The sequence below is a fragment of the Protopterus annectens genome, chromosome 9.part0, assembly GCF_019279795.1.
Source record: "Protopterus annectens isolate FY-2018-M chromosome 9.part0, PAN1.0, whole genome shotgun sequence".
Taxonomy (NCBI): domain Eukaryota; kingdom Metazoa; phylum Chordata; order Ceratodontiformes; family Protopteridae; genus Protopterus; species Protopterus annectens.
In genome coordinates, this window is record NC_056743.1 from 1,554,588,614 (window position 1) to 1,554,609,638 (window position 21,025).

Sequence of the window (21,025 nt, forward strand, 5' to 3'; positions counted from 1 at the left end):
AGTGACTTTAGACCTAAAAGAGGCATACCTGCATGTACCAATCAGACAGTCATGCAGAAGATACCTCAGATTTATAGCTGGCTCAATGCACTACCAGTTCTCTGCACTGCCCTTTGGCTTATCTACTGCACCCAGGGTCTTCACAAAATGCCTGGCACCAGTGATTGCATTTTGCAGACAAAGAGGATTACAAATATAGCCTTACTTGGACAACTGCCTTATTTAAGCAGAGAACAAGGACATCCTACTACAGCATCTGTTTTTTGTAAAAAGATTACTAACAGGTCTAGGGTACACAGTAAACGAAAAGAAATCAAAACTCGTACCCTCTCAAGAAATAATATTCCTGGGTGCAAGCTTAAATACAACAGCTCAGATGGCTTATCTCATGCCAGACAAACACAGACAACTGACTACTTATTTCAAAATATTGGCAACAAAGACCCAGTTGTCTGCAAGAAAAATTCTGCAGGCTTTGAGCTTCATGGCATCCTGCATTCTCCTAATTCCATATGCAAGACTGCATATGATTAAACTTCAATGGTATCTAAAAAGTGTTTGGACTCAAAATAGACACAGCCTGGAAACAATAATTACCCTTATTCCCTGCCTGCAACAGGAGTTTCGATGGTGGGCAAAAGCCTGTCACCACAACACGGGACAGCCGTTCACCTTACCCACAGCCAGGCAGACATTGATAACAGATGCATCAGATTATGCCTGGGGGGCCCATATGGCAGGAAGATGTATTCAGGGCACATGGTCCGCAAGTCAAATGCATCTACATATCAATCAAAAAGAGATGCTAGCTGTTCAGAATGCTCCGATAGCCTTCAAGGATCTACTTCATCCAGGACAACTACTGATAAGGATGGACAATACTACAGTCATGTGGTACATAAACAAGCAGGGAGGCACACATTCCTACCCCTCTGCAGACTAGCCATGAACTTGTGGGACACAGCATTGACTTACAAAGTACATCTGCAAGCCCAATTCCTGCCAGGAAGGACAAATACCCTGGCAGACGTACTAAGCAGAAACCTAATGGATCCCCACGAGTGGAAATTGGATCCACAAGTCTTCAGCATGATAACAAGAAACTGGGGATGCCCGGACATAGACCTATTTGCCTCCCCTCACAACTACCAAATACAGAGATTCTGCCCAAGGACTTATCACAAGCAAGCATGGAAAGTGGATGCTGTATCTTTCAGCTGGAAAAACCTAACAGTATATGCTTTTCCTCCTCTGCCTCTCCTCCCCAAGGTACTCCTCAAGGTCAGACAAGAGAGACCAAAAATGATACTGATTTCCCCGACTGACCCCACCAGCACTGGTACCCAATCCTAAAGAGCTTGTCTCAATTCCTAACTTGGACATTACCTGAAATTCCTCACTTATTGACCCAACAAGACAGTCAGATACTGCACAGCCAACTCAGGACCTTAAACCTGGCAGCATGGTGGATAATGTAGCCAGTCAAGACACACCTCTCTTTAAAGCAGTGATGACTGTTATTTTGGAAGCCAGGAGACCTAGCACCAGAAAATCTTATGCAGAAAAATGGAAGACATTCTGCGCTTGGAACCAGGCACAAGGTTTTAACACAATTGTTCCAAATATTCCTCAGATTTTGCAATACCTAACTGAGATGCTTGATAAAGGCCTTTCCTTTTTATCAGTTAAAATTCATGACTCTGCCATTTCAGCTCATTACTGTACAGAACCACCTATTTTTTCACATCCATTGCTAAGGCAGTTTCTCAGAGGGGCCAAAAACATAACACCTCCAAGGAGAGCACCAATACCTGCATGGGACCTCAACTATGTCTTGGAAAAACTCACACTGCCTCCGTTTGAGCCAGCCTCTACAGCTGATATAAAATTCTTATCCTGGAAAACAGCTTTGCTCCTAGCAATAACCTCTGCTAGACGAGTCTCAGAGTTACAGGCACTCATGGCTGTGGAACCTTTTATCATTTTCCATCCTGACAGGGTTTCTCTGCGGACAAACCCTACATTTATGCCTAAGGTAGTGTCCAGTGTGGTCCTTAACCAAACAATCCATTTGCCTACCTTTTATCCAAACCCTTAGAATAAGGGTGAGAGAATTCTGCATTCTTTGGACGTTCGCAGGCAGCTACGCTTCTACTTGGACAGAACCAAAGCTTTCAGAAAGACTGAACAACTTCTAGTGGCATATGCTGCAGGATCACAAGGAAAGCCCATCTCAAAGCAGACTATTTCAAAGTGGATAGGCCACTGCATTCATTTCTGCTAGTCACAGCATGGCAAATCAGTGCCTAAGGGCGTTAGGCCACATTCAACCAGAGGAGCAGCCACTTCAGCAGCTTTCCTCAGAGGAGTACCAACCAAAGACATCTTAGAGGCTGCAACTTGGAGTTCAGTGCATACTTTTACAAAGCACTATCACTTACCTCTGTACTCTAAATCCAGGGCAGGTTTTGCCACTGCAGTTCTGCAGGGCCTGATGGCCTCTCCTAATCCTATTTAGCACCAGCCTCCCTGGGTTTATCTGTACTTCTCTATTCTACACAACCTATGTGGTGTATTTGCTTGTAGATGAAGGAAAAGTTGTTGTTTGTGCATGCATGCATGCTTATTGGCATAATTTAGCCTACCATTTTAGGGGCAAGAAAAACTGAAGAAAATGGCATCGGCTGCATCTTTTATACCCCTGGAGCACTGACGTCAGGGAGGAGGCGACAGCAACTGACGCCGGACCTAGACTTTGGAATTCGGGCTGACTGTGGGTGGCCTTCCAGCAGGATAACCCAATTGTAATGACTGCAACAGTGAATACACTCTTACATCTACATTTATGGTAGGTACACAACTGTACTTTATTCTACAAGAGGATCAACCTATTACCTATACATTGAGAACTCTTACCCAAATGGAACAGCAATACGCCCAGATTGAGAAAGAGCTTTTGGCAATAGTGTTTGCATGTTCAAAGTTTCATGATTATGTTCATGGTAGACCTGTCCAGATCAAAACAGACCACCAACCATTAGTCACTATTCTGAGAAAGCTAATGTATTCATCTCCAGCCAGACTGCAACGTATGATGCTGAGATTGGAAACATACAATTTCAATCTTGTCTACAAGAAAGGCAAATTTCTTTGTCTTGCTGATACATTAGGCATATCACCCAGAAATACCACTGAACAGAATGATAATCAAAGTTCTCATTCGATTGATGATTTTGAAGTCATGGAAGTGTGTAATTTGTCTTCCACACGCCTTGCTGAGCTGAAAGAACATGCAACCACAGATCCAGTTTTACAAAGGCTCAACCATTTTATCAATCAAGGATGGCAGTCAAAGCAATCTAGTTTACCTCAAGAAGTGCAGCCTCATTTTCCATACAGAGATGAGATTTTGTCTGACAAAGGTATCATAATGAAAGATCTGGAAGTAGTAGTTCCACAGTCCTTGCAACTTGAGTACATTACTATCTTGCATCATGGTCATCCAGGAACCGAATCTACCAAAAGAAGGGCAAGAGACCTAGTATTTTGGCCTTCTCTGTCACAAGACATTGAGAGAGCACTTTTATCTGGTTCAGTTAGTAATAGTAATAAGCCTCATTGACAGAAAGGGTCCCTGTTAATTATTCAAACTTTTCAAAGTTTGACTGTCATATGGTCGACACCGTATGATCGAACTTTGAAAAGTTGGAAGGTTAAAAGCAACGGCTCCGTATGACGCAGAACGGGAAAATGTCCCTTTTTTTAAGTGCGATCTCGGAGATGGTATATTTAAGTAGGGGAGGATGGGGGGGATGCAGGGGGGGATTGCTCAGAGCGTTCAGGTAAGTAATTTTTTATTATATTGTCGTAGTTTCAAACGTCGCTCATATGTTTCCGAACATATGAGGTTCCAGGTTTTTAAACTTCGAATATATAATACAGACCCAACAGAAAGAACCACTTCAGCTAAACCAGATTCCGGAACTACCTTTGTCAACAGTAGCCACTAATATTTTCAAGTGGAGTGGTCAACACTATTTGGTGTTAGTAGACTGTTACTCCAGTTGGTTCAAGATTAACTTACTTCCTAACCTGGCATCTAGTACTGTCATTACTAAGATTAAATGTCATTTTGCAGTGCATGGAAGTCCACACAGTTATTTCTGACAGTGGCTTGCAGTTTACAAGGCAGTAGTTCAAAAGATTTGCTGAAGAATGGGACTTTACTCATGTCACAAGTAGTCCAGAGTACCCACAGTCAAATGGTTTGGCAGAACGAGCAGTGCAATGTGCAAAGCAGTTACTTGAGAAGTCCAAACGAGACAGTAGTGATGTTTACTTGAATCTCTTTAATCTCAAAAATGTTCCTCGTGATAAACATCTTGGTTCACCTACTCAGAGAAGTCTGTCAAGACAAACCAGAACCACATTACCAGTCAGTAGTTAATTGTGGGTCCCATGTGTCAAGAACAGCAGATCGGCGAAAGCCAATCTGTTGAAAAAGCGCCTATCCCAGAAGTCCTACTACTATAAGACCAGTAGACCTCTCTATCCATTATTAGAAGGAGAAGTTCTAAGGATGCAGATGTCCAAAGGTTATGATCGGGATTGGTGTCATGAAGAATATTGGTCCAGAGCCAAGATTGTACATTATAGCGTCAGAAGGAGCAACTTTTAGGCAGAATCAGAAACATTTGAGACTGATGTTTGAGCATATACTACAGCAAATAATCTGTGAGAAAGACCATCTCAGAGTGAGTTGTCTGATGTTTAAATTCCAGAGGACATTCCTGCTCCTGTGACAAATTCAGAAGTTCCTGATACGAGTTGTGCACCGCAGACTGTCCCTGTTGCTAAATCTAGTCCCAAATGTTATATTACAAGATATGGTTGAATCTCTAAACCCTGTAGCAGATATCAAGCAACTGGAACATGAACATTGTATTTTAGTTCTAATGTACATAGTAATGCATGCCTGGCTCTAACATTATTTTGCATGAAGTGCAATCTTATTAAGAGGGGGAATGTAGACCACTATGTGTGTATATATGTTTAAGAAGCTATCTAAGGGCTTGCACTAGAGTATAAATACTGAGCATGTGTGAGCCTGACTGCCATTTTGTAGTTAGCTGTTAAGATGCGAGCTTGTATGTATGTAAGTTCTGTTTAACTAGTTTGTTCGTATTTAATGATGCTGCTGTCCATCCTCATGTGTTTGTGTATATTAAAGCATCTGAACAAAACCCCAAGCCTTCTTGTTATATGTATTAGAGACGAACAGGTGACACCTGTTTTCATTGTATTGACGTATTTTATCTTATGGATCTATGTTTGTATTTCACATTACATTTTAAATAAAGTTTCATGTTTGGCAAAAAGAAGTATTATGCTCTGTAGTTGTATTTCATATGTCCATTAATGTTTGGCAAAAAGCAGTATTATACTCTGTAGTTATATCTACTTTAAATTTTATATTATGTCCATTAACGTCTTGCCAACAGTCATGTTATTTGCTGTTCTCTCAATGTTTCAGATGAATCATAAGCATTTTCATTTTACTGTATCAGCTTTCACTTTAGCAGTACAAGGAAACAGCTTATTTTCATGTTTCTGTTCAACACCATGCAAATTCTTTTCAACACACTTTTTTTTCTTTTAAACATCATTGAGAAAAGTATTTTTTTCTGGCGAAGGGCAAGGCTTGCTATCTGTCATGCTTATAGCCACATGTACTGAAATTTTGAATTAAAATGATGTGAGCATTCTGACCTCCGTATTGTATCCTCACATGTCTCTGTTTTTGTATTCATTAGTTTTGCAAAACATCCTGCCTTTGTTTATTATCATTTAATTATTATTTGACTAATATTTTTTATGTATTTTTTTATTCTGTATTAATTATTTTAACTGTTTACTGTTTCACTTGTTTGTACACAAACCCACTGTTTTTGATAAGGTCACGTTTGTTTCTTTTAAAAGTCCATCCCTTGGTTCATTATTTCTTAAGCTTTGCCGCACATCTTTAAAAAAAAAAAAAAAAAGTTTCCTTATCTTAAAGTGCTAGATATTTCATGCACCAGATGCGCCCCCACACATGTTCTTATAAATGTGTATGCATGTGTGTTTTCGTCCATTTAAAGTTGTCAGGTTAAAAAAAAATCGTGGTTTGGATTAGTCTAAATCATTCATTTCATTGTGCTCATTTAAAACAGGTTGTACTGGGTTAAATTAAAATGTACAGTAATATTGAACTGTACTAATGTAATTATTTCCATTTGGTAACTAGTTGAATGCACTGGACCTTGCATAGGTTCATATGTACTTACTAAGCTGTTCATCTGTGAGGATTTTAAGCCGCCTAGACTTGCATACTCCCGGTACGTTTTAGCCCTGATATTTTGCATATTGATTACCTAGAGATAGGCATAGCAAAAATATGTTGGGATATTTACGTTTCTCCTATCTGTGAGGGACAGGGGTAATAAACCAGAGGTGAACTTGAAGATGTTCTTCGTGTTTCAATGTTGCAGTCATTACATTTGGGTTATCTGCTTGCAGTAGCCCTCAGTCGGCCTGATTGCTGTCCGTTCTTCCATGATGTCAGGTCGTCAGGGGTATAAAACATGCAGCCAACACCATTACATCAGTCTTTCTTGCTGTGCGGTGCCCGAAGCAGAAGCAGTTTGCAAGTGCCGGTCGGCTGACTCCTGAAATTTTCGTTTTCGAGTTTCAGAACCAAAGTCTTCAACTAAAGCTAAGTTCCCCATTGGGGAAACATTTTCTTGCTCCTTACCGATGTCAGTAAAAGTTAATAATTGCATTACTTGTGGAAAGCAAATACCTCACAAAGATTTTCAATCGTACTGTATTCCTTGCCTAGACCCTGACCACGACGTACCTTGCTGTCAGTTTTGTGCTTTATTTAATCAGTGCACTATCCGTCGTCAGTATATTTTCGCTTCTAAATATTTCGGTTCTCAGTTTGATTATCCAAAAATGTCGGTTAGCCATCCGACTACTGGGATTCTGAAAAAAGCAAAGATAAAGACAGAGACAGGCAGTCGAGGTCCAAAGCTGCCAACGACGCTTCTTCTAATCCAGTCTCCACTTCGCTGGTACTCAGTGAGGCACTTTCGCAGCCCCTGATACCCGCTACTTCTGACTCGCAGGCCTCTACTGAGACCCATTCGGAGTCCAGTATGCCATGAGATGCTTCAACTGTGGAACCTGCGGATGTCTCTACCTTGGATGGGTCCAGAGCCGCTGTGCAGGCACCGACTTCTGAGGGTGTATTCAGGCCTACGGACTTGCATATTAAACCGACGCCTCCTTCTTCATGTAGACCAAAATCTCGAACCATGCCTAAGAAATCGACGCACTGGCCACATGCTCAGGCCTCTATGCCTAAAAAACAAATTATAAGAATGGCTGAAGATCTTATAACTCTAATCAGGGGTAGCCAACCTCCCCCTTCTAAGAGACTTAGGACTGAAGTTGTTTATGAATCTTCTGAACAGGATTCTGATTTTTCTTGATTCTTCTGATGATCTGGATTTGCCCTTATCTACTTATGAGGAATCTGATGCAGAGGTCTGTATTCCCTCTGCTTCCCCTCCAGAGGATTTTTCTTTTGGTGAGACCTTACATACTCTAAGGGAGCATTTCCATTGGAAAGCCAGTATTTTTCTGATTCAAAAAAGAGGCTTAGGGATTTCTTACTCCTGCCTCAGCATAGGCCTTTAGCTATACCTCCTGTACTAGACATTGTTGATGATGCCTTTACAGAATCTAGTTTGGTCCCTGATTCTTTGCCTCCTGCTCCCAGAAAACCTGACAGATATTACATGGTTCCTGATTCTCACAAGTTCCTTTTTAAAAATCCTATTGCGGATCCAGAGACTATTTCACAGGGACCCAAGGGCATTAAGGCTTCTACTGCTAAAAATCCTACCCCCTCTGATAGAGACTCCAGGGCGCTGGATATTTGGGGTAAGAAACATTAGGGCTTTAAACTGCCAGTTTCATATGTTAAAGTATCAACAACATGTTGTTGGATTGCGTTAACAGAAAATGATGTTAATTCCCGACTGTGCTGAAAATTAAGAATTACAGGATTTAATACATTCTGCTGAACAGGTTAGAAAACATACTTTGCAATGTGGATTTGATTCATTAGAGGCCTCTTGCAGGGCTGCTGTTACTGGGTCTGTGCTCAGAAGGCATGCTTGGCTTAAGGAGCAAGGTTTGCCTGATCATTTTAAAGCTAAATTGTTGGATGCTCCCTTATGTCAAGATCGCCTGTTTGGCAACAAGGCTGAGAAAGTTCTTAAAAAGATGGAAGATAGAGCTAAATCTATGCAAACTATTAAAGATTTCTTACAAGTACAGCCTCCTAAATTTAGTAGGCACAGGCCCTCAAAAAATTGGTCCTTTCCAGCCCCTCCGAGGTCTTCGCGAACCAAACCCAGACACAGCAGAAACCCCAGGTTTCAGTCCCAAGGGGCACACAAGACTAGGTAATGGGGGTTTCCGCACCCCAACCTGGGAGTAGTAAGACTCCCCCTATGGAAAACTGTCTCAATGACTTGCTTTTAAAACTACCAAGCACTTCCCAACTGAATGCTCCTTTAGGCGGAAAGATTGGTCTGCAGGCCAAAAACTGGGAACTCATCACCCAGGACAAATGGGTTTTAAATATAGTGTCCCAAGGATACAGATTTCATTTCCACATGTTACCAACACCAAGCGGGTGGCCAGATCTACCCCCCAAGTTAGTGGGCAGAGGCCCAAAATCAAGTACTCTGTCTCTTAAACATGGGGGCTATTCAGTTGATACCAGAAGAGGAAAAGGGACAAGGTTTCTATTTGAGACTTTTTCTGGTACCCCGAACAGGCAATACATGGCATCCTATCCTGGACCTTTCTATTCTAAACACCTTTCTGGTGATTCCAAAATTCAAAATGCTGACTCTTCATCAGCTGCTTCATATGCTAGGCAAGGATGCATGGTTGGCAACACTAGACTTAAAAGAAGCATACCTGCACATCCCTATCAGGGAGTCTTGCAGAAGATATCTATGCTTCAAAGCAGGCTGCATGCACTATCAGTTCTCTGCACTGCCCTTTGGCTTATCCACTGCGCCCAGGGTATTCACAAAGTGCCTAGCTCCAGTCATTGCATTTTGCAGGCAAAGAAATATTCAAATATACCCATACCTGGACGATTGTCTATTTCAGGCAGAAAGCAATGACATTCTTTTGAATCGTCTGGCCTTTGTTCAAAGGGTACTGACTTGTCTGGGGTTCACCATAAATGAAAAGAAATCCCACCTGGTACCCTGTCAACAATTTATATTCCTGGGAGCAAGCTTGAATACAATTTCCCAGATGGCTTTCCTCACACCAGAGAAATGGATTCATTTGACAACTTGCTTCAAACAAGTGGTCATAAAAACCCAGCTATCTGCAAGGAAAATACTGCAAGCCTTGGGGTTCATGGCTTTCTGCATTCTTCTAATTCCATATGCAAGGTTGCATATGAGGAAACTACAATGGTATGTCAAAAGCCTATGGTGTCAACATTCACAGGCTCTTGAAGCAAGGATCCCTATCATACCGTGCTTACGCCTAGAGTTCCTTTGGTGGACAGAGGCCTGCCACCAAAACAGGGGACTATCATTCACATTGCCCCCTGCCATGCACATCGTAACAGACACATCAGACTATGCATGGGGGGGCTCACCTGGCAGGGAAGTGCATTCAGGGCAAATGGAACCCAAGTCAAATGCACCTGCACATAAATCAAAAGGAAATGTTAGCTGTACAGAAAGCTCTAACAGCCTTCAAGGACCACATTCTTCCAGGACAATTAATGGTAAAGATGGAAAACACCACTGTTATGTGGTACATAAACAAGCAGGGGGGGGTACCCATTCTTACCCCCTCTGCAGACTAGCCATGGCTCTGTGGAACACAGCCTTGAGCTACCAAGTGCATCTACAGGCTCAATTCCTGCCAGGAAAACTAAATACACTGGCAGACGAACTAAGCAGAAATTTCATGGACCCACAAGAGTGGAAACTGGAACCAAAGATTTTCAACATGTTGATCAACAAATGGGGGATCCCAGATGTAGACCTGTTTGCCTCCCCCCAGAACTACCAATTGGACAAATTCTGCACAAGGACTCCCCACAAACAAGCTTGGAAAGTGAATGCTCTGTCCTTCAGCTGGAAAAATCTATCAGTTTATGCCTTTCCTCCACTGCCTCTCCTCTCCAAAGTGCTACTAAACATCAAACAGGACAAACCAATAATGATACTGATTGCACCAGACTGGCCACGCCAACACTGGTACCCCCTCTCTCACAGTGTGTCACAGCTGGCCCCATGGCACCTACCTTGAACCCCCCTACCCTGCTGTCTCAGTAGGAGAGCCAGATTCTGCACCCCCAGCTGCAAACCCTGAACGTGGCAGCCTGGCTAATTACCTAATCTCTCCGTTACCATCCCTCAGTAAACAAGTGTTGGATGTCATTTTGGAGACAAGAAGGCCTAGTACTAAAAAATGTTATGCTGATAAATGGAAAAGATTCTGTGCCTGGAACCAAACTCAAGGGATGGCCACATCCGCTCCCAATTTACCTCAGATTCTTCAATACTTAACTGAGATGCTTCACAAGGGCCTTTCCTTTTCCTCCATTAAAATCCACACCTCAGCCATTTCAGCTCATTTCACCACAGAACCACCCCTCTTTTCTCACCCACTGCTCAAGCTATTCCTCAGAGGGGCCAAAAACTTAAAACCACCCAGGAGAGCCCCAACTCCAGCCTGGGACCTTAATTTTGTATTGGAAAAATTCACTCTTCCCCCTTTTGAGCCAGCTGCAACTGCAGAGTTAAAATTCCTTTCTTGCAAAACAGCTTTCCTTTTAGCAATCACTTCAGCAAGAAGGGTATCTGAAGTACAGGTCCTTATGGCATTGGAGCCTTTCATCATCTTTCATGCGGACAGGGTGTCCCTCAGGACCAATCCCTCTTTCATGCCCAAGGTGGTTTCCAGTGTGGCTCTTAATCAGTCCATTCATTTGCCAACCTTCTTTTCTAGTTCACAGAACAAAGGGGAATGGATACTGCACTCCTTAGATGTGCACAGACAACTTAGATTTTACTTGGACAGAACTAAACCTCAAAGGAAATCTGAACAACTGCTGGTGGCCTCTGCTGCAGGGGCAGAGGGGAAGGCTATTTCAAAGCAAACCATTTCTAAATGGATAGGCCATTGCATTCATTTCTGCTATAAGCACCATGGAAAACCTATCTCACAGGGGATTAGACACCATTCAACCAGGGCTGCATCTACCTCTACAGCCTTTCTCGGAGGTTTCTCTACCAGAGACATCCTAGAAGCTGCTACCTGGACTTCTGTACGTACTTTCACCAAGCATTACCATTTGCCAATTTTCTCTAAATCCAGAGCTGGCTTTGCCACTGCAGTCTTACAGGGCCTTATAGCTGGTCCTAATGCTATCTAAATTCCTCCCTTACTTACCTTTGGGAATCTACCCAAATGTGATGACTGCAACAGTGAAACACGAAGAACATAGTAGAGTTGTGTACACTTACGATAAATGTAGATGTTCGAGTGTATTCATTGTTGCAGTCCTTGTTACCCTCCCTCCAGCCCCCTGACTTCCTTTTGGCTATACCTCTATTCTCCTTTACTATACTTAAAAGCTTTTTGGTGTATTTGTTTTTTTTGTTGGAGGTGTATAACCTTGTGTGTGTATATATATATATATATATATATATATATATATATATATATATATATATATACAATTTATTTATTTGTTTAATTGCTTCCCATTAAGGGGGGCACCTGACATCTGGGGCAAGAAAAACTGATGTAATGGCGTCGGCTGCATGCTTTATTCCCCTGATTACCTGACGTCACGGAAGATGAGACAGCAACCGATGCTGGACCCAAGACTTTGATAATCAGGCCGGCTGAGGGCTACTGCAAACAGATAACCCAAATGTGATGACTGCAACAGTGAATACACTCGAACATCTACATTTATGGTAAGTGTAGACAACTATACTTTGTGCATACAGGGCAGCTCATCTACAGGCATAACTTGAGAGATTATAAAAAGCAACTACAAGTGAATAAAAACTAGCAGCATTTAAGTAATGGTCATGAATTGCGAAATAGAAACAGTCCATATCATTGTCAGACCTTATACTACTGTTACTTGTACACAAACTGCAGATATTTGTTTATAATGAATTTATTAATTTATTAATTTAGGGATGTTTAAGTTACAACACAAATTGTGTTTAAGTCAGCTGTCACTTTTCAGTTATGCATATTTTCAGAAGCAGGATATAATTCAGCTTGCATGTACCACTGCGGTTCTGCATTGATTAAACTGCTCCTTAAGTAGTAATTTGTTTTGACAGTCTTTTAACAGGGTAAAAAAGAAGCTGTAGCAGGAAGAAAAAAATGATCAGATACTCGAGTCATTCTAGAAACATTGATGACAATCCATTGACCTGAAGGAAGGTAGTGAATTATCCTAGAATGGGACAGCCAGAGAGAAGGCCTTCATTGTAGTACTTGGCCTTTTAGCTGAGTAGCCAATATATTGTTGGACTGGAAGGGGAATTTGAGTGACCCAAACAGATGACTGTACAGACTGTCTGAGCAAATGGAGGACAAACATTTTTAAAGAGCATTTTTGAATAATGAATACTGATGTTTCTTATTTGAACTTTTTCTTTGTGGGAAGTCAGTTTAGCGCTTTAGGTTATCACTGTGGTGTTCTGTGTGTGGTGATAAAAGGATAAATTGATTGTTTATGTCCTCCCATGGTCACATATGGGTAGTTTTAGTTTTTTGAGACCTCATTGAATGTTTGTATCCCATATTCATTCTCTGAAGTAAACACAGTTAGGACAGCTCTCATTCGGGAGATAAAAAAAAATGGGAAATACTAAGGGGTGCATTTAGTTTTTGTCAGTTTTCTTGTATAGTAAATAAATCAGGTGGAAGTGAAAATGATTGGTATTTTCTCGTTGTAACTATTCACTTCAGAGGGTTGTTGGCTTGCAGTACATAGCATTTGTGGGATATAATGCTAAGTCTTAGAATTGCACTGAATAGGTGACCCTTTGGGACAGGGACAGTGCTGTGGTGGTTAGCATTGCTGCCTCACAGCTCTTGGTTCTCATTCAATTCTTTGTTCTGAGCTCCTTTGTCGAGTCTGCATGTCTTCCTTATGTCTGCTTGTTTTTTGCCAGGTGCTTTACCTCCCACATCCCAAACACTTCCATGAGTGAATTGATGCTCCTTCAAATAATTGCCATATGCGTGCCTGTTATGAGTGTGCATTTATTGATTGACTGGTGGCCCATTCAGGCTTATTTCCTTGTCTTTTGACTGTTGAGGGACAGGCCAGGTTCTGCATTCTCCACAGTCCTGAACAGGATAAGTGGGTATCAGAGAACAAATGAATAAATGTTGAATTCTCATCATATTTATAGTTTCTGATAGTAACTTTTTGAAAAGCCATTAGTTAATGTCAGCTATATTATTGTCAGACAACATACTGATGTTTTGGTTGTTAGAGCTAGATTTTAGGACAGCCTAATCCACTTAAGGTATAGTTGTAGCTTAGAGCAACCGTCACAGAGTTAAGATTTGTGGTAGAGTGCGAGTCCACTGACAGATCCCTGTGTTACCCCAAAGTTAATATCAGCAGGAAGAGAGAGCTGTAATTACCTTGACTCTTCATTTATATTCTGAAAACCTAATTAGAGAACTGGCTCTGATGGTTTATTGGATACTGAAAAGAAGTGAAATGCTCAGAGAAAAACCTGTTGATTCCTATATGGAATAGAATTCCACTGTGCTTATCAAGATCTGTATTTTAAGATTTTGTACTGGTTATAGTCATATGAACTGTGATGAAATTTGAAATTTCTTAAATCTTTGTTCTGAGCTGATTATGTCATATTTATTCATGGAAGAGAGATGCTGTGTGGAAATGAAGGAGTCGTATTTTATACAAATGGGTGAGAAATTGATATTTTGCTTAGGACTAGAATGGCATATAGGGATTGTTGACAGTTGTGTAGATCATAGAAATTCATTTGATTATGAGTGTATTGGGTTGCTGAAGGATTTGAATCACATCTTCTTAAAAGTAATTCAACATTTCTGTTTTAGTACCTTCGAAACTTGGATCCAAATTCTGCCTACTATGATCCCAAAACGAGAGCGATGAGAGAGAATCCTTATTGCAATGCAGGAAAAAACCCTGATGAGTAAGTTTATAGATGGAAAGGAAAGCCACGTGGTATTTTTCTTGAAGTTTAATATGTTTGCATAATGTTAATCGTGTCTTACATGATTATAGAATAGTTGTATGCTGTTTATGCATTATTGTGTTTAGGGAACTGTGCATGTTAGTTTGTGTAAGCATGCCCCTTGTGGACACTGTTTGGCAACTTAACTTCCAGCTGACTTGTTCCACTGAAACCTACTACATTTGAAGCATCCTGTGTGGTCACAGCGTGGATTCTAACCATGCTCCTGCTGTACCTCAAAAGAAAAAAGCTGTCAAAGAACCCCTGCTGACTCTGTGAGTTCAGTCAGTGCCTCAGCTGATGGTGGGAAACTTTGCAATGGCCATTAGTTATTCCGCAGACACCTCACTTACCTCGCTGGTTCCCTCTGGTATAGTCCTTTCAACCATCACATACAGGGGGTCAGCTATGTCCATGTTGGCTGTTCCAGTGCCTGATCTGGGCATTGGAGAATCTTCTCTTCTGGACCAGTTAGACACTCTGGGGATGAAACTAGATGTAACCAGGGTAAAGAGACTTCTTGATGGGGCAGAAGTGCCTTCTCCAAGTTAGCTATAACCTGTAAAGGAAAAACAAAAGGTTAAATATTGTTTGTCTGAAGACATGGTGTAAAGTTGATTTTCTTACCTTAGCTAAAAGTTATTGGCTGTTAATCTTAGTGCTCATAAAGCCTCACCTGAAAATAACGTCAGCAGAAACATTGCTGAGGAAGACATATCAAATGATTCTGATATAGACAGAGCTAGATCTTCCTCCCCTGTAGATTCCCAGGCCCAGTTCTCTGAGTTAGAGGAAACCTGGGAACAAGTGGATATGCTCCCTAAATTGAGGTGATACAATGAAATGTTACAAGTAGATATGCCTCATTCCACTCTCATTCCTCCTTTAGTGCCAGTTGTGGAGGCTGTATTTATTGCTGCCTGTAACAATTTTAATTTTCAACCTTCAGATCCCAAAAAGGCAGATGGGCTTTGCAAAGTTTCTCAAACAAACAAAAACATTTGTTGTACCACCTCTGGTCTGACCCTTGGGGCCATATTCACATCTTGGCCAGCTTGAAAACAGGCTCTTGGTTTCCTCCAGTCCTTCTCCTGTAGATGAGAAAGGAAAGGCATTGAATGGATATGGTAAGAGAATATTTTCTTCCATTTGGCATGTAAAATTCTTAATAACTATTTTTTTTTGTACAGACAGTTTGAGAGAGTTTTCTATTACTCCCTCTGAATGTAGTGCCTATCTGAATTCCATTGTATCTTAACATTTTTCACGTATCTAAACATTCCTTGAGGAGTATGTCTGACTGTGCAGATACTGTGTTTAGGCCAATGCTATTGCTGCAGTATTGAAGAGATATTCCTGGGTTTGTAATCAAAAGATGTTCTTCTTGTATCACTGTTGCAGTCATCACCTGTGGGTTATTCCTGTTGTGGTAGCTCTCGGCCGGCAGGTTATCCCTGCTGTGGTAGCCCTCGGCCGGCCTGAAAACCAGAGTCAATGTTTTTCTGCGTCGGCTGCTGTTGCTTGCTGCCTGACGTCAGGTCATCCGTGCTATAAAGGAAGGCAGCCGGCGCCATTACATCATTCGTTCTTGCCATGGAGCCCATAGCAGAAGCAGTTTGCAAGTGTGGCGGTCAGTCGCTACCAGAGTTTGAATTACTGCTGAAAATGTCTAATGCTAAGTACCCTGTTAGGGATCCTTTTTTGTTGAACTAACTGATGTCCGAAAAAGGTAACAGTTGTCTTGCCTGTGGAAAGCAAATACCACACCAAGACTTCCATTCATACTGCATCACTTGTTTAGGCCCAGACCATGATATCCCTAGTTGCCAGTTCTGTGCTTTCTTTAACGCGAGAACCATTCATCTACAGCTCTTATTGTAGCCAGGTATTTTCATCTTCCATTTTCACATTCCAAAATGGCATCCATCAGCCAACAATACATAGACATTCCAAAAAAATGTAATGATAAAGATGGAGACAGACAACACAAGGCTAAGCAGGTTGTCAGTTCTCCGGAATTCAGTGAGGCGCTTCGCAGCCCCTGATGCCTGGTTCGATACTTCGCAGGCCACTGCTGAGACCCTTTCGGAGTCTGGTATGCCTCAGAAATCTTCTTCGTCTTCCGAGCCTTTGGTTGTCTTTGCCTTCGTTGGGTCCGGAGCCGCAATGCAGGCATCATCTTCGAGGAGTTTTTTTGCAGTACCGAATCTAGACAAAAAACGACATCTTCTCTGACTACCGTTTCTCTCAGACAGATGGATACTCTTAGGCCAAGAGGCAAGGCCACTCCTAGGAAAACTACCTCTAGCCACCATTTTACTCCTGCTCCACCACCCCAAGCTCAAATGCTTAAAATGGTGGAGGATCTTATCACCCTTATCAGGGGTAGTCAGGCCACAACTTCTAAAAGGAAAAGAGACCTTTCTCCTGAAATACTGACAGAACAGGATTATGAGGTGTCTGATTATTCAGATTTTGAAGAGGAACAACCTCTGACTGCTTATGAGGATTCAGATGCAGAGGAATCCATTCCTTCTGCCTCCCGACCAGAAGATCTTTCCTTTGGGAAAACCCTTCCCTTAGTCTAAGAAAAGACTAAGAGAGTTTCTAGACCTGCCCCAACACAGACCCTTTGCCATCCCTCCAGTCTTAGAGGTGGTTGATGATGTCGTCCATGAATCCAGCTTAACTCCTGATGCCCTTCCACCTACTCCCAGAAAACCTGATGGGTATTACAGAGTACCGCATTCTCACAAATACCTGTACAGAAGTTCTGCTGCAGACCCGGAGGTCATTGCACAGGGACTAAAAGGAGCTAAGGCTAGTTCTGCAAAGAATCCTATTCTTTCTGACAAGAACTCCAGCACTCTGGACAGATGGGGTAAAAATGTATACACCTCTGCAACCTTAGCTATCAGAGCACTCAACTGTCAGTTCCACATGTTAAAATATCAACAACACACTTTGGAATTATTAAAACAAAAGATTTCAACCTTTCCTGACCGTTTCAATTTGAAAGAGTTAGCAGATTTACTGCATTTTACTTGTAGAGTGGCTAAACACTCATTACACTGTGGATATGATGCCCTAGAAGCCTCAAGCAGGGCAGCAGTGTCAGGATCTGTCATTAGGAGACATGCATGGTTGAATGAACTCTCTCTCCCTGATCATGTCAAATTTAAATTACTTGATGCACCCTTGGATAAGGACCACTTGTTTGGAGTAAAAGCAGAAGAGATGCTTAAAAAGATGGAAGACAAAGCAAAATCTATGCAAACAGTAAAAGATTTCCTTCAGGTACAACCTTTTAGGTTCAGCAGGAATTTTTCCTCAAAACACTGGTCCTTTCCTGCACCTAGCAGACAGGGGCAAGGTAAGCCCCGCAGGGATAGACCTCCCAGACTCCTATCCCAGGAACAGCAGAGAACCAAACAGTGGACCACTTACACTCCAAAGGCAGGGAGTTCTAAGCCATCCGTCTATGGTAAAAACTCTCAATGACTCCCTCTCCCCCCTCTGCCCTCTTTTCACTCACCAAAAACTAGGAGGAAGGCTCTCCTTCTGCAAAGAAAATTGGCTTTCTGTAACAAAGGACCAATAGGTCTTAAAGATAATTTTTCAGGGATACATATTCTTCTTCAGTGAACTCCCAATTCCAAGAGGGTACCCAGACTTGCATCAAAATCAGTGGGCAGAGGCATTGAAACAAGTCCAAACTCTCATATCCCAAGGGGCAGTAGAACCTGTCCCCTCAGATCAAACAGGCACAGGCTTTTATTCCAGACTATTACTTGTTCCCAGAAAAGAGGGCACATGGCGCCCCATCCTGGATTTATCCATTCTGAGCACCTTCCTGGTGGTTCCCAAATTCAAAATGCTAACTTTGCAGCAGCTGCTGCCTATGCTGACAAAAAATGCCCAGTTAATTACTCTAGATCTAAAAGATGCCTACCTCCATGTCCCTATAAGGGAATCCTGCAGGAAATTCCTTCACTTCAGAGTAGGCTCACAACACTTTCAGTTCTCTGTGCTACCCTTTGGTTTATCTACTGCTCCCAGGGTATTCACCACATGCTTAGCCCCGGCCATAGCCTTTTGCAGACAGAAAAATATACAAATTTACACTTATCTGGACAACTGCCTCATTCAGGCAGATTACAAAGAAAAGCTCCTCAAGGACCTCCTCTTTATCAAAACCCTCCTAACCTCCTTAGGGTACACCATCAACGAGAAGAAATCAAGGCAAACATCCTCCAGGAAGATCATTTTCTTGGGAGCACTGCTGGACACAGCATCCCAAATGGCCTTCCTATCCCCAGAAAATCAGAGCTTTCTGCCTCTCTTTTTTACCCAGCTGACTTCCAGAAGTCACCTCACTGCGAGAAAGTTCCTGCAAGCCTTGGGGTCCATGATAATTCCTATGGCCAGGCTTCACAAAAAAAAAAAAAGAAATTCAGTGGTACCTAAAGAACCTTTTAGTGTCAGCACTCTCAGTCTCTAGAGACCTCTCTATCCCTGATTCCTTGTATAAAGGCCAGGTTTCTCTGGTGGGCAGTTAACTGTGCCCAGAACAAGGGTCTTTCCTTTACCCTCTGCCCAACCAGGCAGACCATTACCACCGACGCCTCAGACATCCTAGAAAGCAGGTGCACCCAAGCTCTTTGGGATACCCAGCATCTTCCCTTGCACATCAACCAGAAGGAAATGATGGCAGTAGAAAAGGCTCTGACATCCTTCAAACCCCATCTCAAGCCAAGGGTTTTCCTTATCAAAACAGACAACATCACAGTAATGTGGTACATCAACAAACAGGAAGGGACCCAATCTTACCCTCTGTGCAGACTAGCCATGAACCTCTAGCTGACAGCCTCTTCCATGGGACTACACCTGATAGCCCAGTACCTACCAGGGATCAACAACACCCTGGCAGACCACTTAAACAGAAACTTACTGGACCCCCACGAATGTCAGCTCCACAGTAAAATCTTTTTACAAATCACTCAGGTGTGGGGGACACTGGAGGTCGATCTCTTTGCTTTGCATCTCAACTATCAGCTGAAAAAATTCTATACTAGGGAGTATCACCACCTTGCGTGGAAGGTGGATGCCTTGACCTTCCTCTGGAACACCCTGTTTGTGTACACATTCCCTCCTCTGCCTCTTATTCCCAAGATACTGATCAAAATAAGGGAGGAGAGATGAAAGGCCATCCTCATTGTTCCAGATTGGCCCAGACAACATTGGTACCCCTCACTACGCAGCCTGACCTTACAGCCTCCCAGGCAGCTTCCCCTGATCTCAGACCTCTTAACTCAGGTGGAGGGAAATGCTGCACCCAGACTTGCAGACTCTCAAACTATCAGCATGGCTAATACTCTAAAGGCAAACAAGGGGCCCCTGTTAACCAAACTGGTCCTAGACATTATCACAGAGGCCAGAAGGCCCAGCACCAGAAATTCTTATGCAGGAAAATGGAAAAGATTCTGCACCTGGAGCCAGTCCAGAGGGGATAGTACCTCACTACCTTCCATCCCTCTTTTCCTTGACTACATAGCAGAGCTACTTAATAGTGGCCTCTCCTTCTCCTCTGTTAAAATCCACGCCCTCAGTCATTTCAGCTCATTTTGAAACGGGACAGCCCCTGTTCTCCCATCCTTTGATTAAACAATTCCTCAGAGGGGCTTCTAATAAGAGACCTCCCAGAAGGCCACCCACTCCAGCCTGGGACCTGAATTATGTTTTAGAAAAACTAACTTTACCACCCTTTGAACCTGCTGCTTCAGCAGAACTAAGATACCTCTCCTGGAAGACTGCTTTTATCCTAGCTATCACCTCAGCCAGAAGGGTTTCAGAACTTCAGGCACTGATGGCAATTGAGCCCTTCATCATCTTTCATGCAGACAGGGTCTCCCTGAGGACTAATCCCTCATTTATGCCCAAGGTGGTATCTAATGTAACTCTCACCCAGGCCATACATCTTCCCACCTTTTTTTCCTAACCCTCAAAACAAGGGGGAAAGAATTCTGCACTCACTAGACGTGCATAGACATCTCAGATACTATCTGGACCATACTAAACCCTTCAGAAAAACAGACCAACTACTTGTCAACATTGCCCCAGGAGCAGAGGGGAAGCACATTTCCAAACAAACCATTTCCAAATGGATATCACACTGCATCCATGTCTGCTACAGATTGCATGGGAACCCCCCCCCCAAGTCTATTTGAACCCATTCCACTAGGGCAGCCTCCACATTCACAGCATTCCTCAGAGGAGTTCCCACCAGGGACATCCTGGAAGCTGCCACCTGGACTTTTGTCCATACCTTTACCAAGCATTACCACCTACCTCTATTTTCTAAGGCTAGGGCAGGGTTTGCCTCTGCAGTTCTGCAGGGCATGCTGACCCATTCCTAGGTCACTTACTAATCCTACCACCTCTCTCCTCAGCTTTGGGAATCCTCCCACAGGTGATGACTGCAACAGTAAAACAATGAAGAACATAGTACAGTTGTGTACACTTACCATAAATGTAGCTGTTCCAGTGTATTCACTGTTGCAGTCCTGGTTTCACACCCTCCTTCCGCCTTATCTTCTTTCTTTAGGTAGACATAAGTTTCTAATGGTGGCTTTTAGCCACCAGGACCACTTTAC

At 42.5% G+C, this 21,025-nt stretch overlaps 1 protein-coding gene across 2 annotated transcripts in view; it reads left to right on the forward strand.

The window, feature by feature from the left end:
* Positions 1–21,025, forward strand: part of SLU7 (SLU7 homolog, splicing factor) — a 906,055-nt gene that overhangs the window by 302,581 nt on the left and 582,449 nt on the right. For both annotated transcript variants that reach the window (XM_044084498.1, XM_044084499.1), the window contains exon 9: positions 14,233–14,330. In XM_044084498.1, coding sequence (XP_043940433.1) covers positions 14,233–14,330 — 98 coding nt within the window. The remainder of the gene's footprint in view (positions 1–14,232; positions 14,331–21,025) is intronic.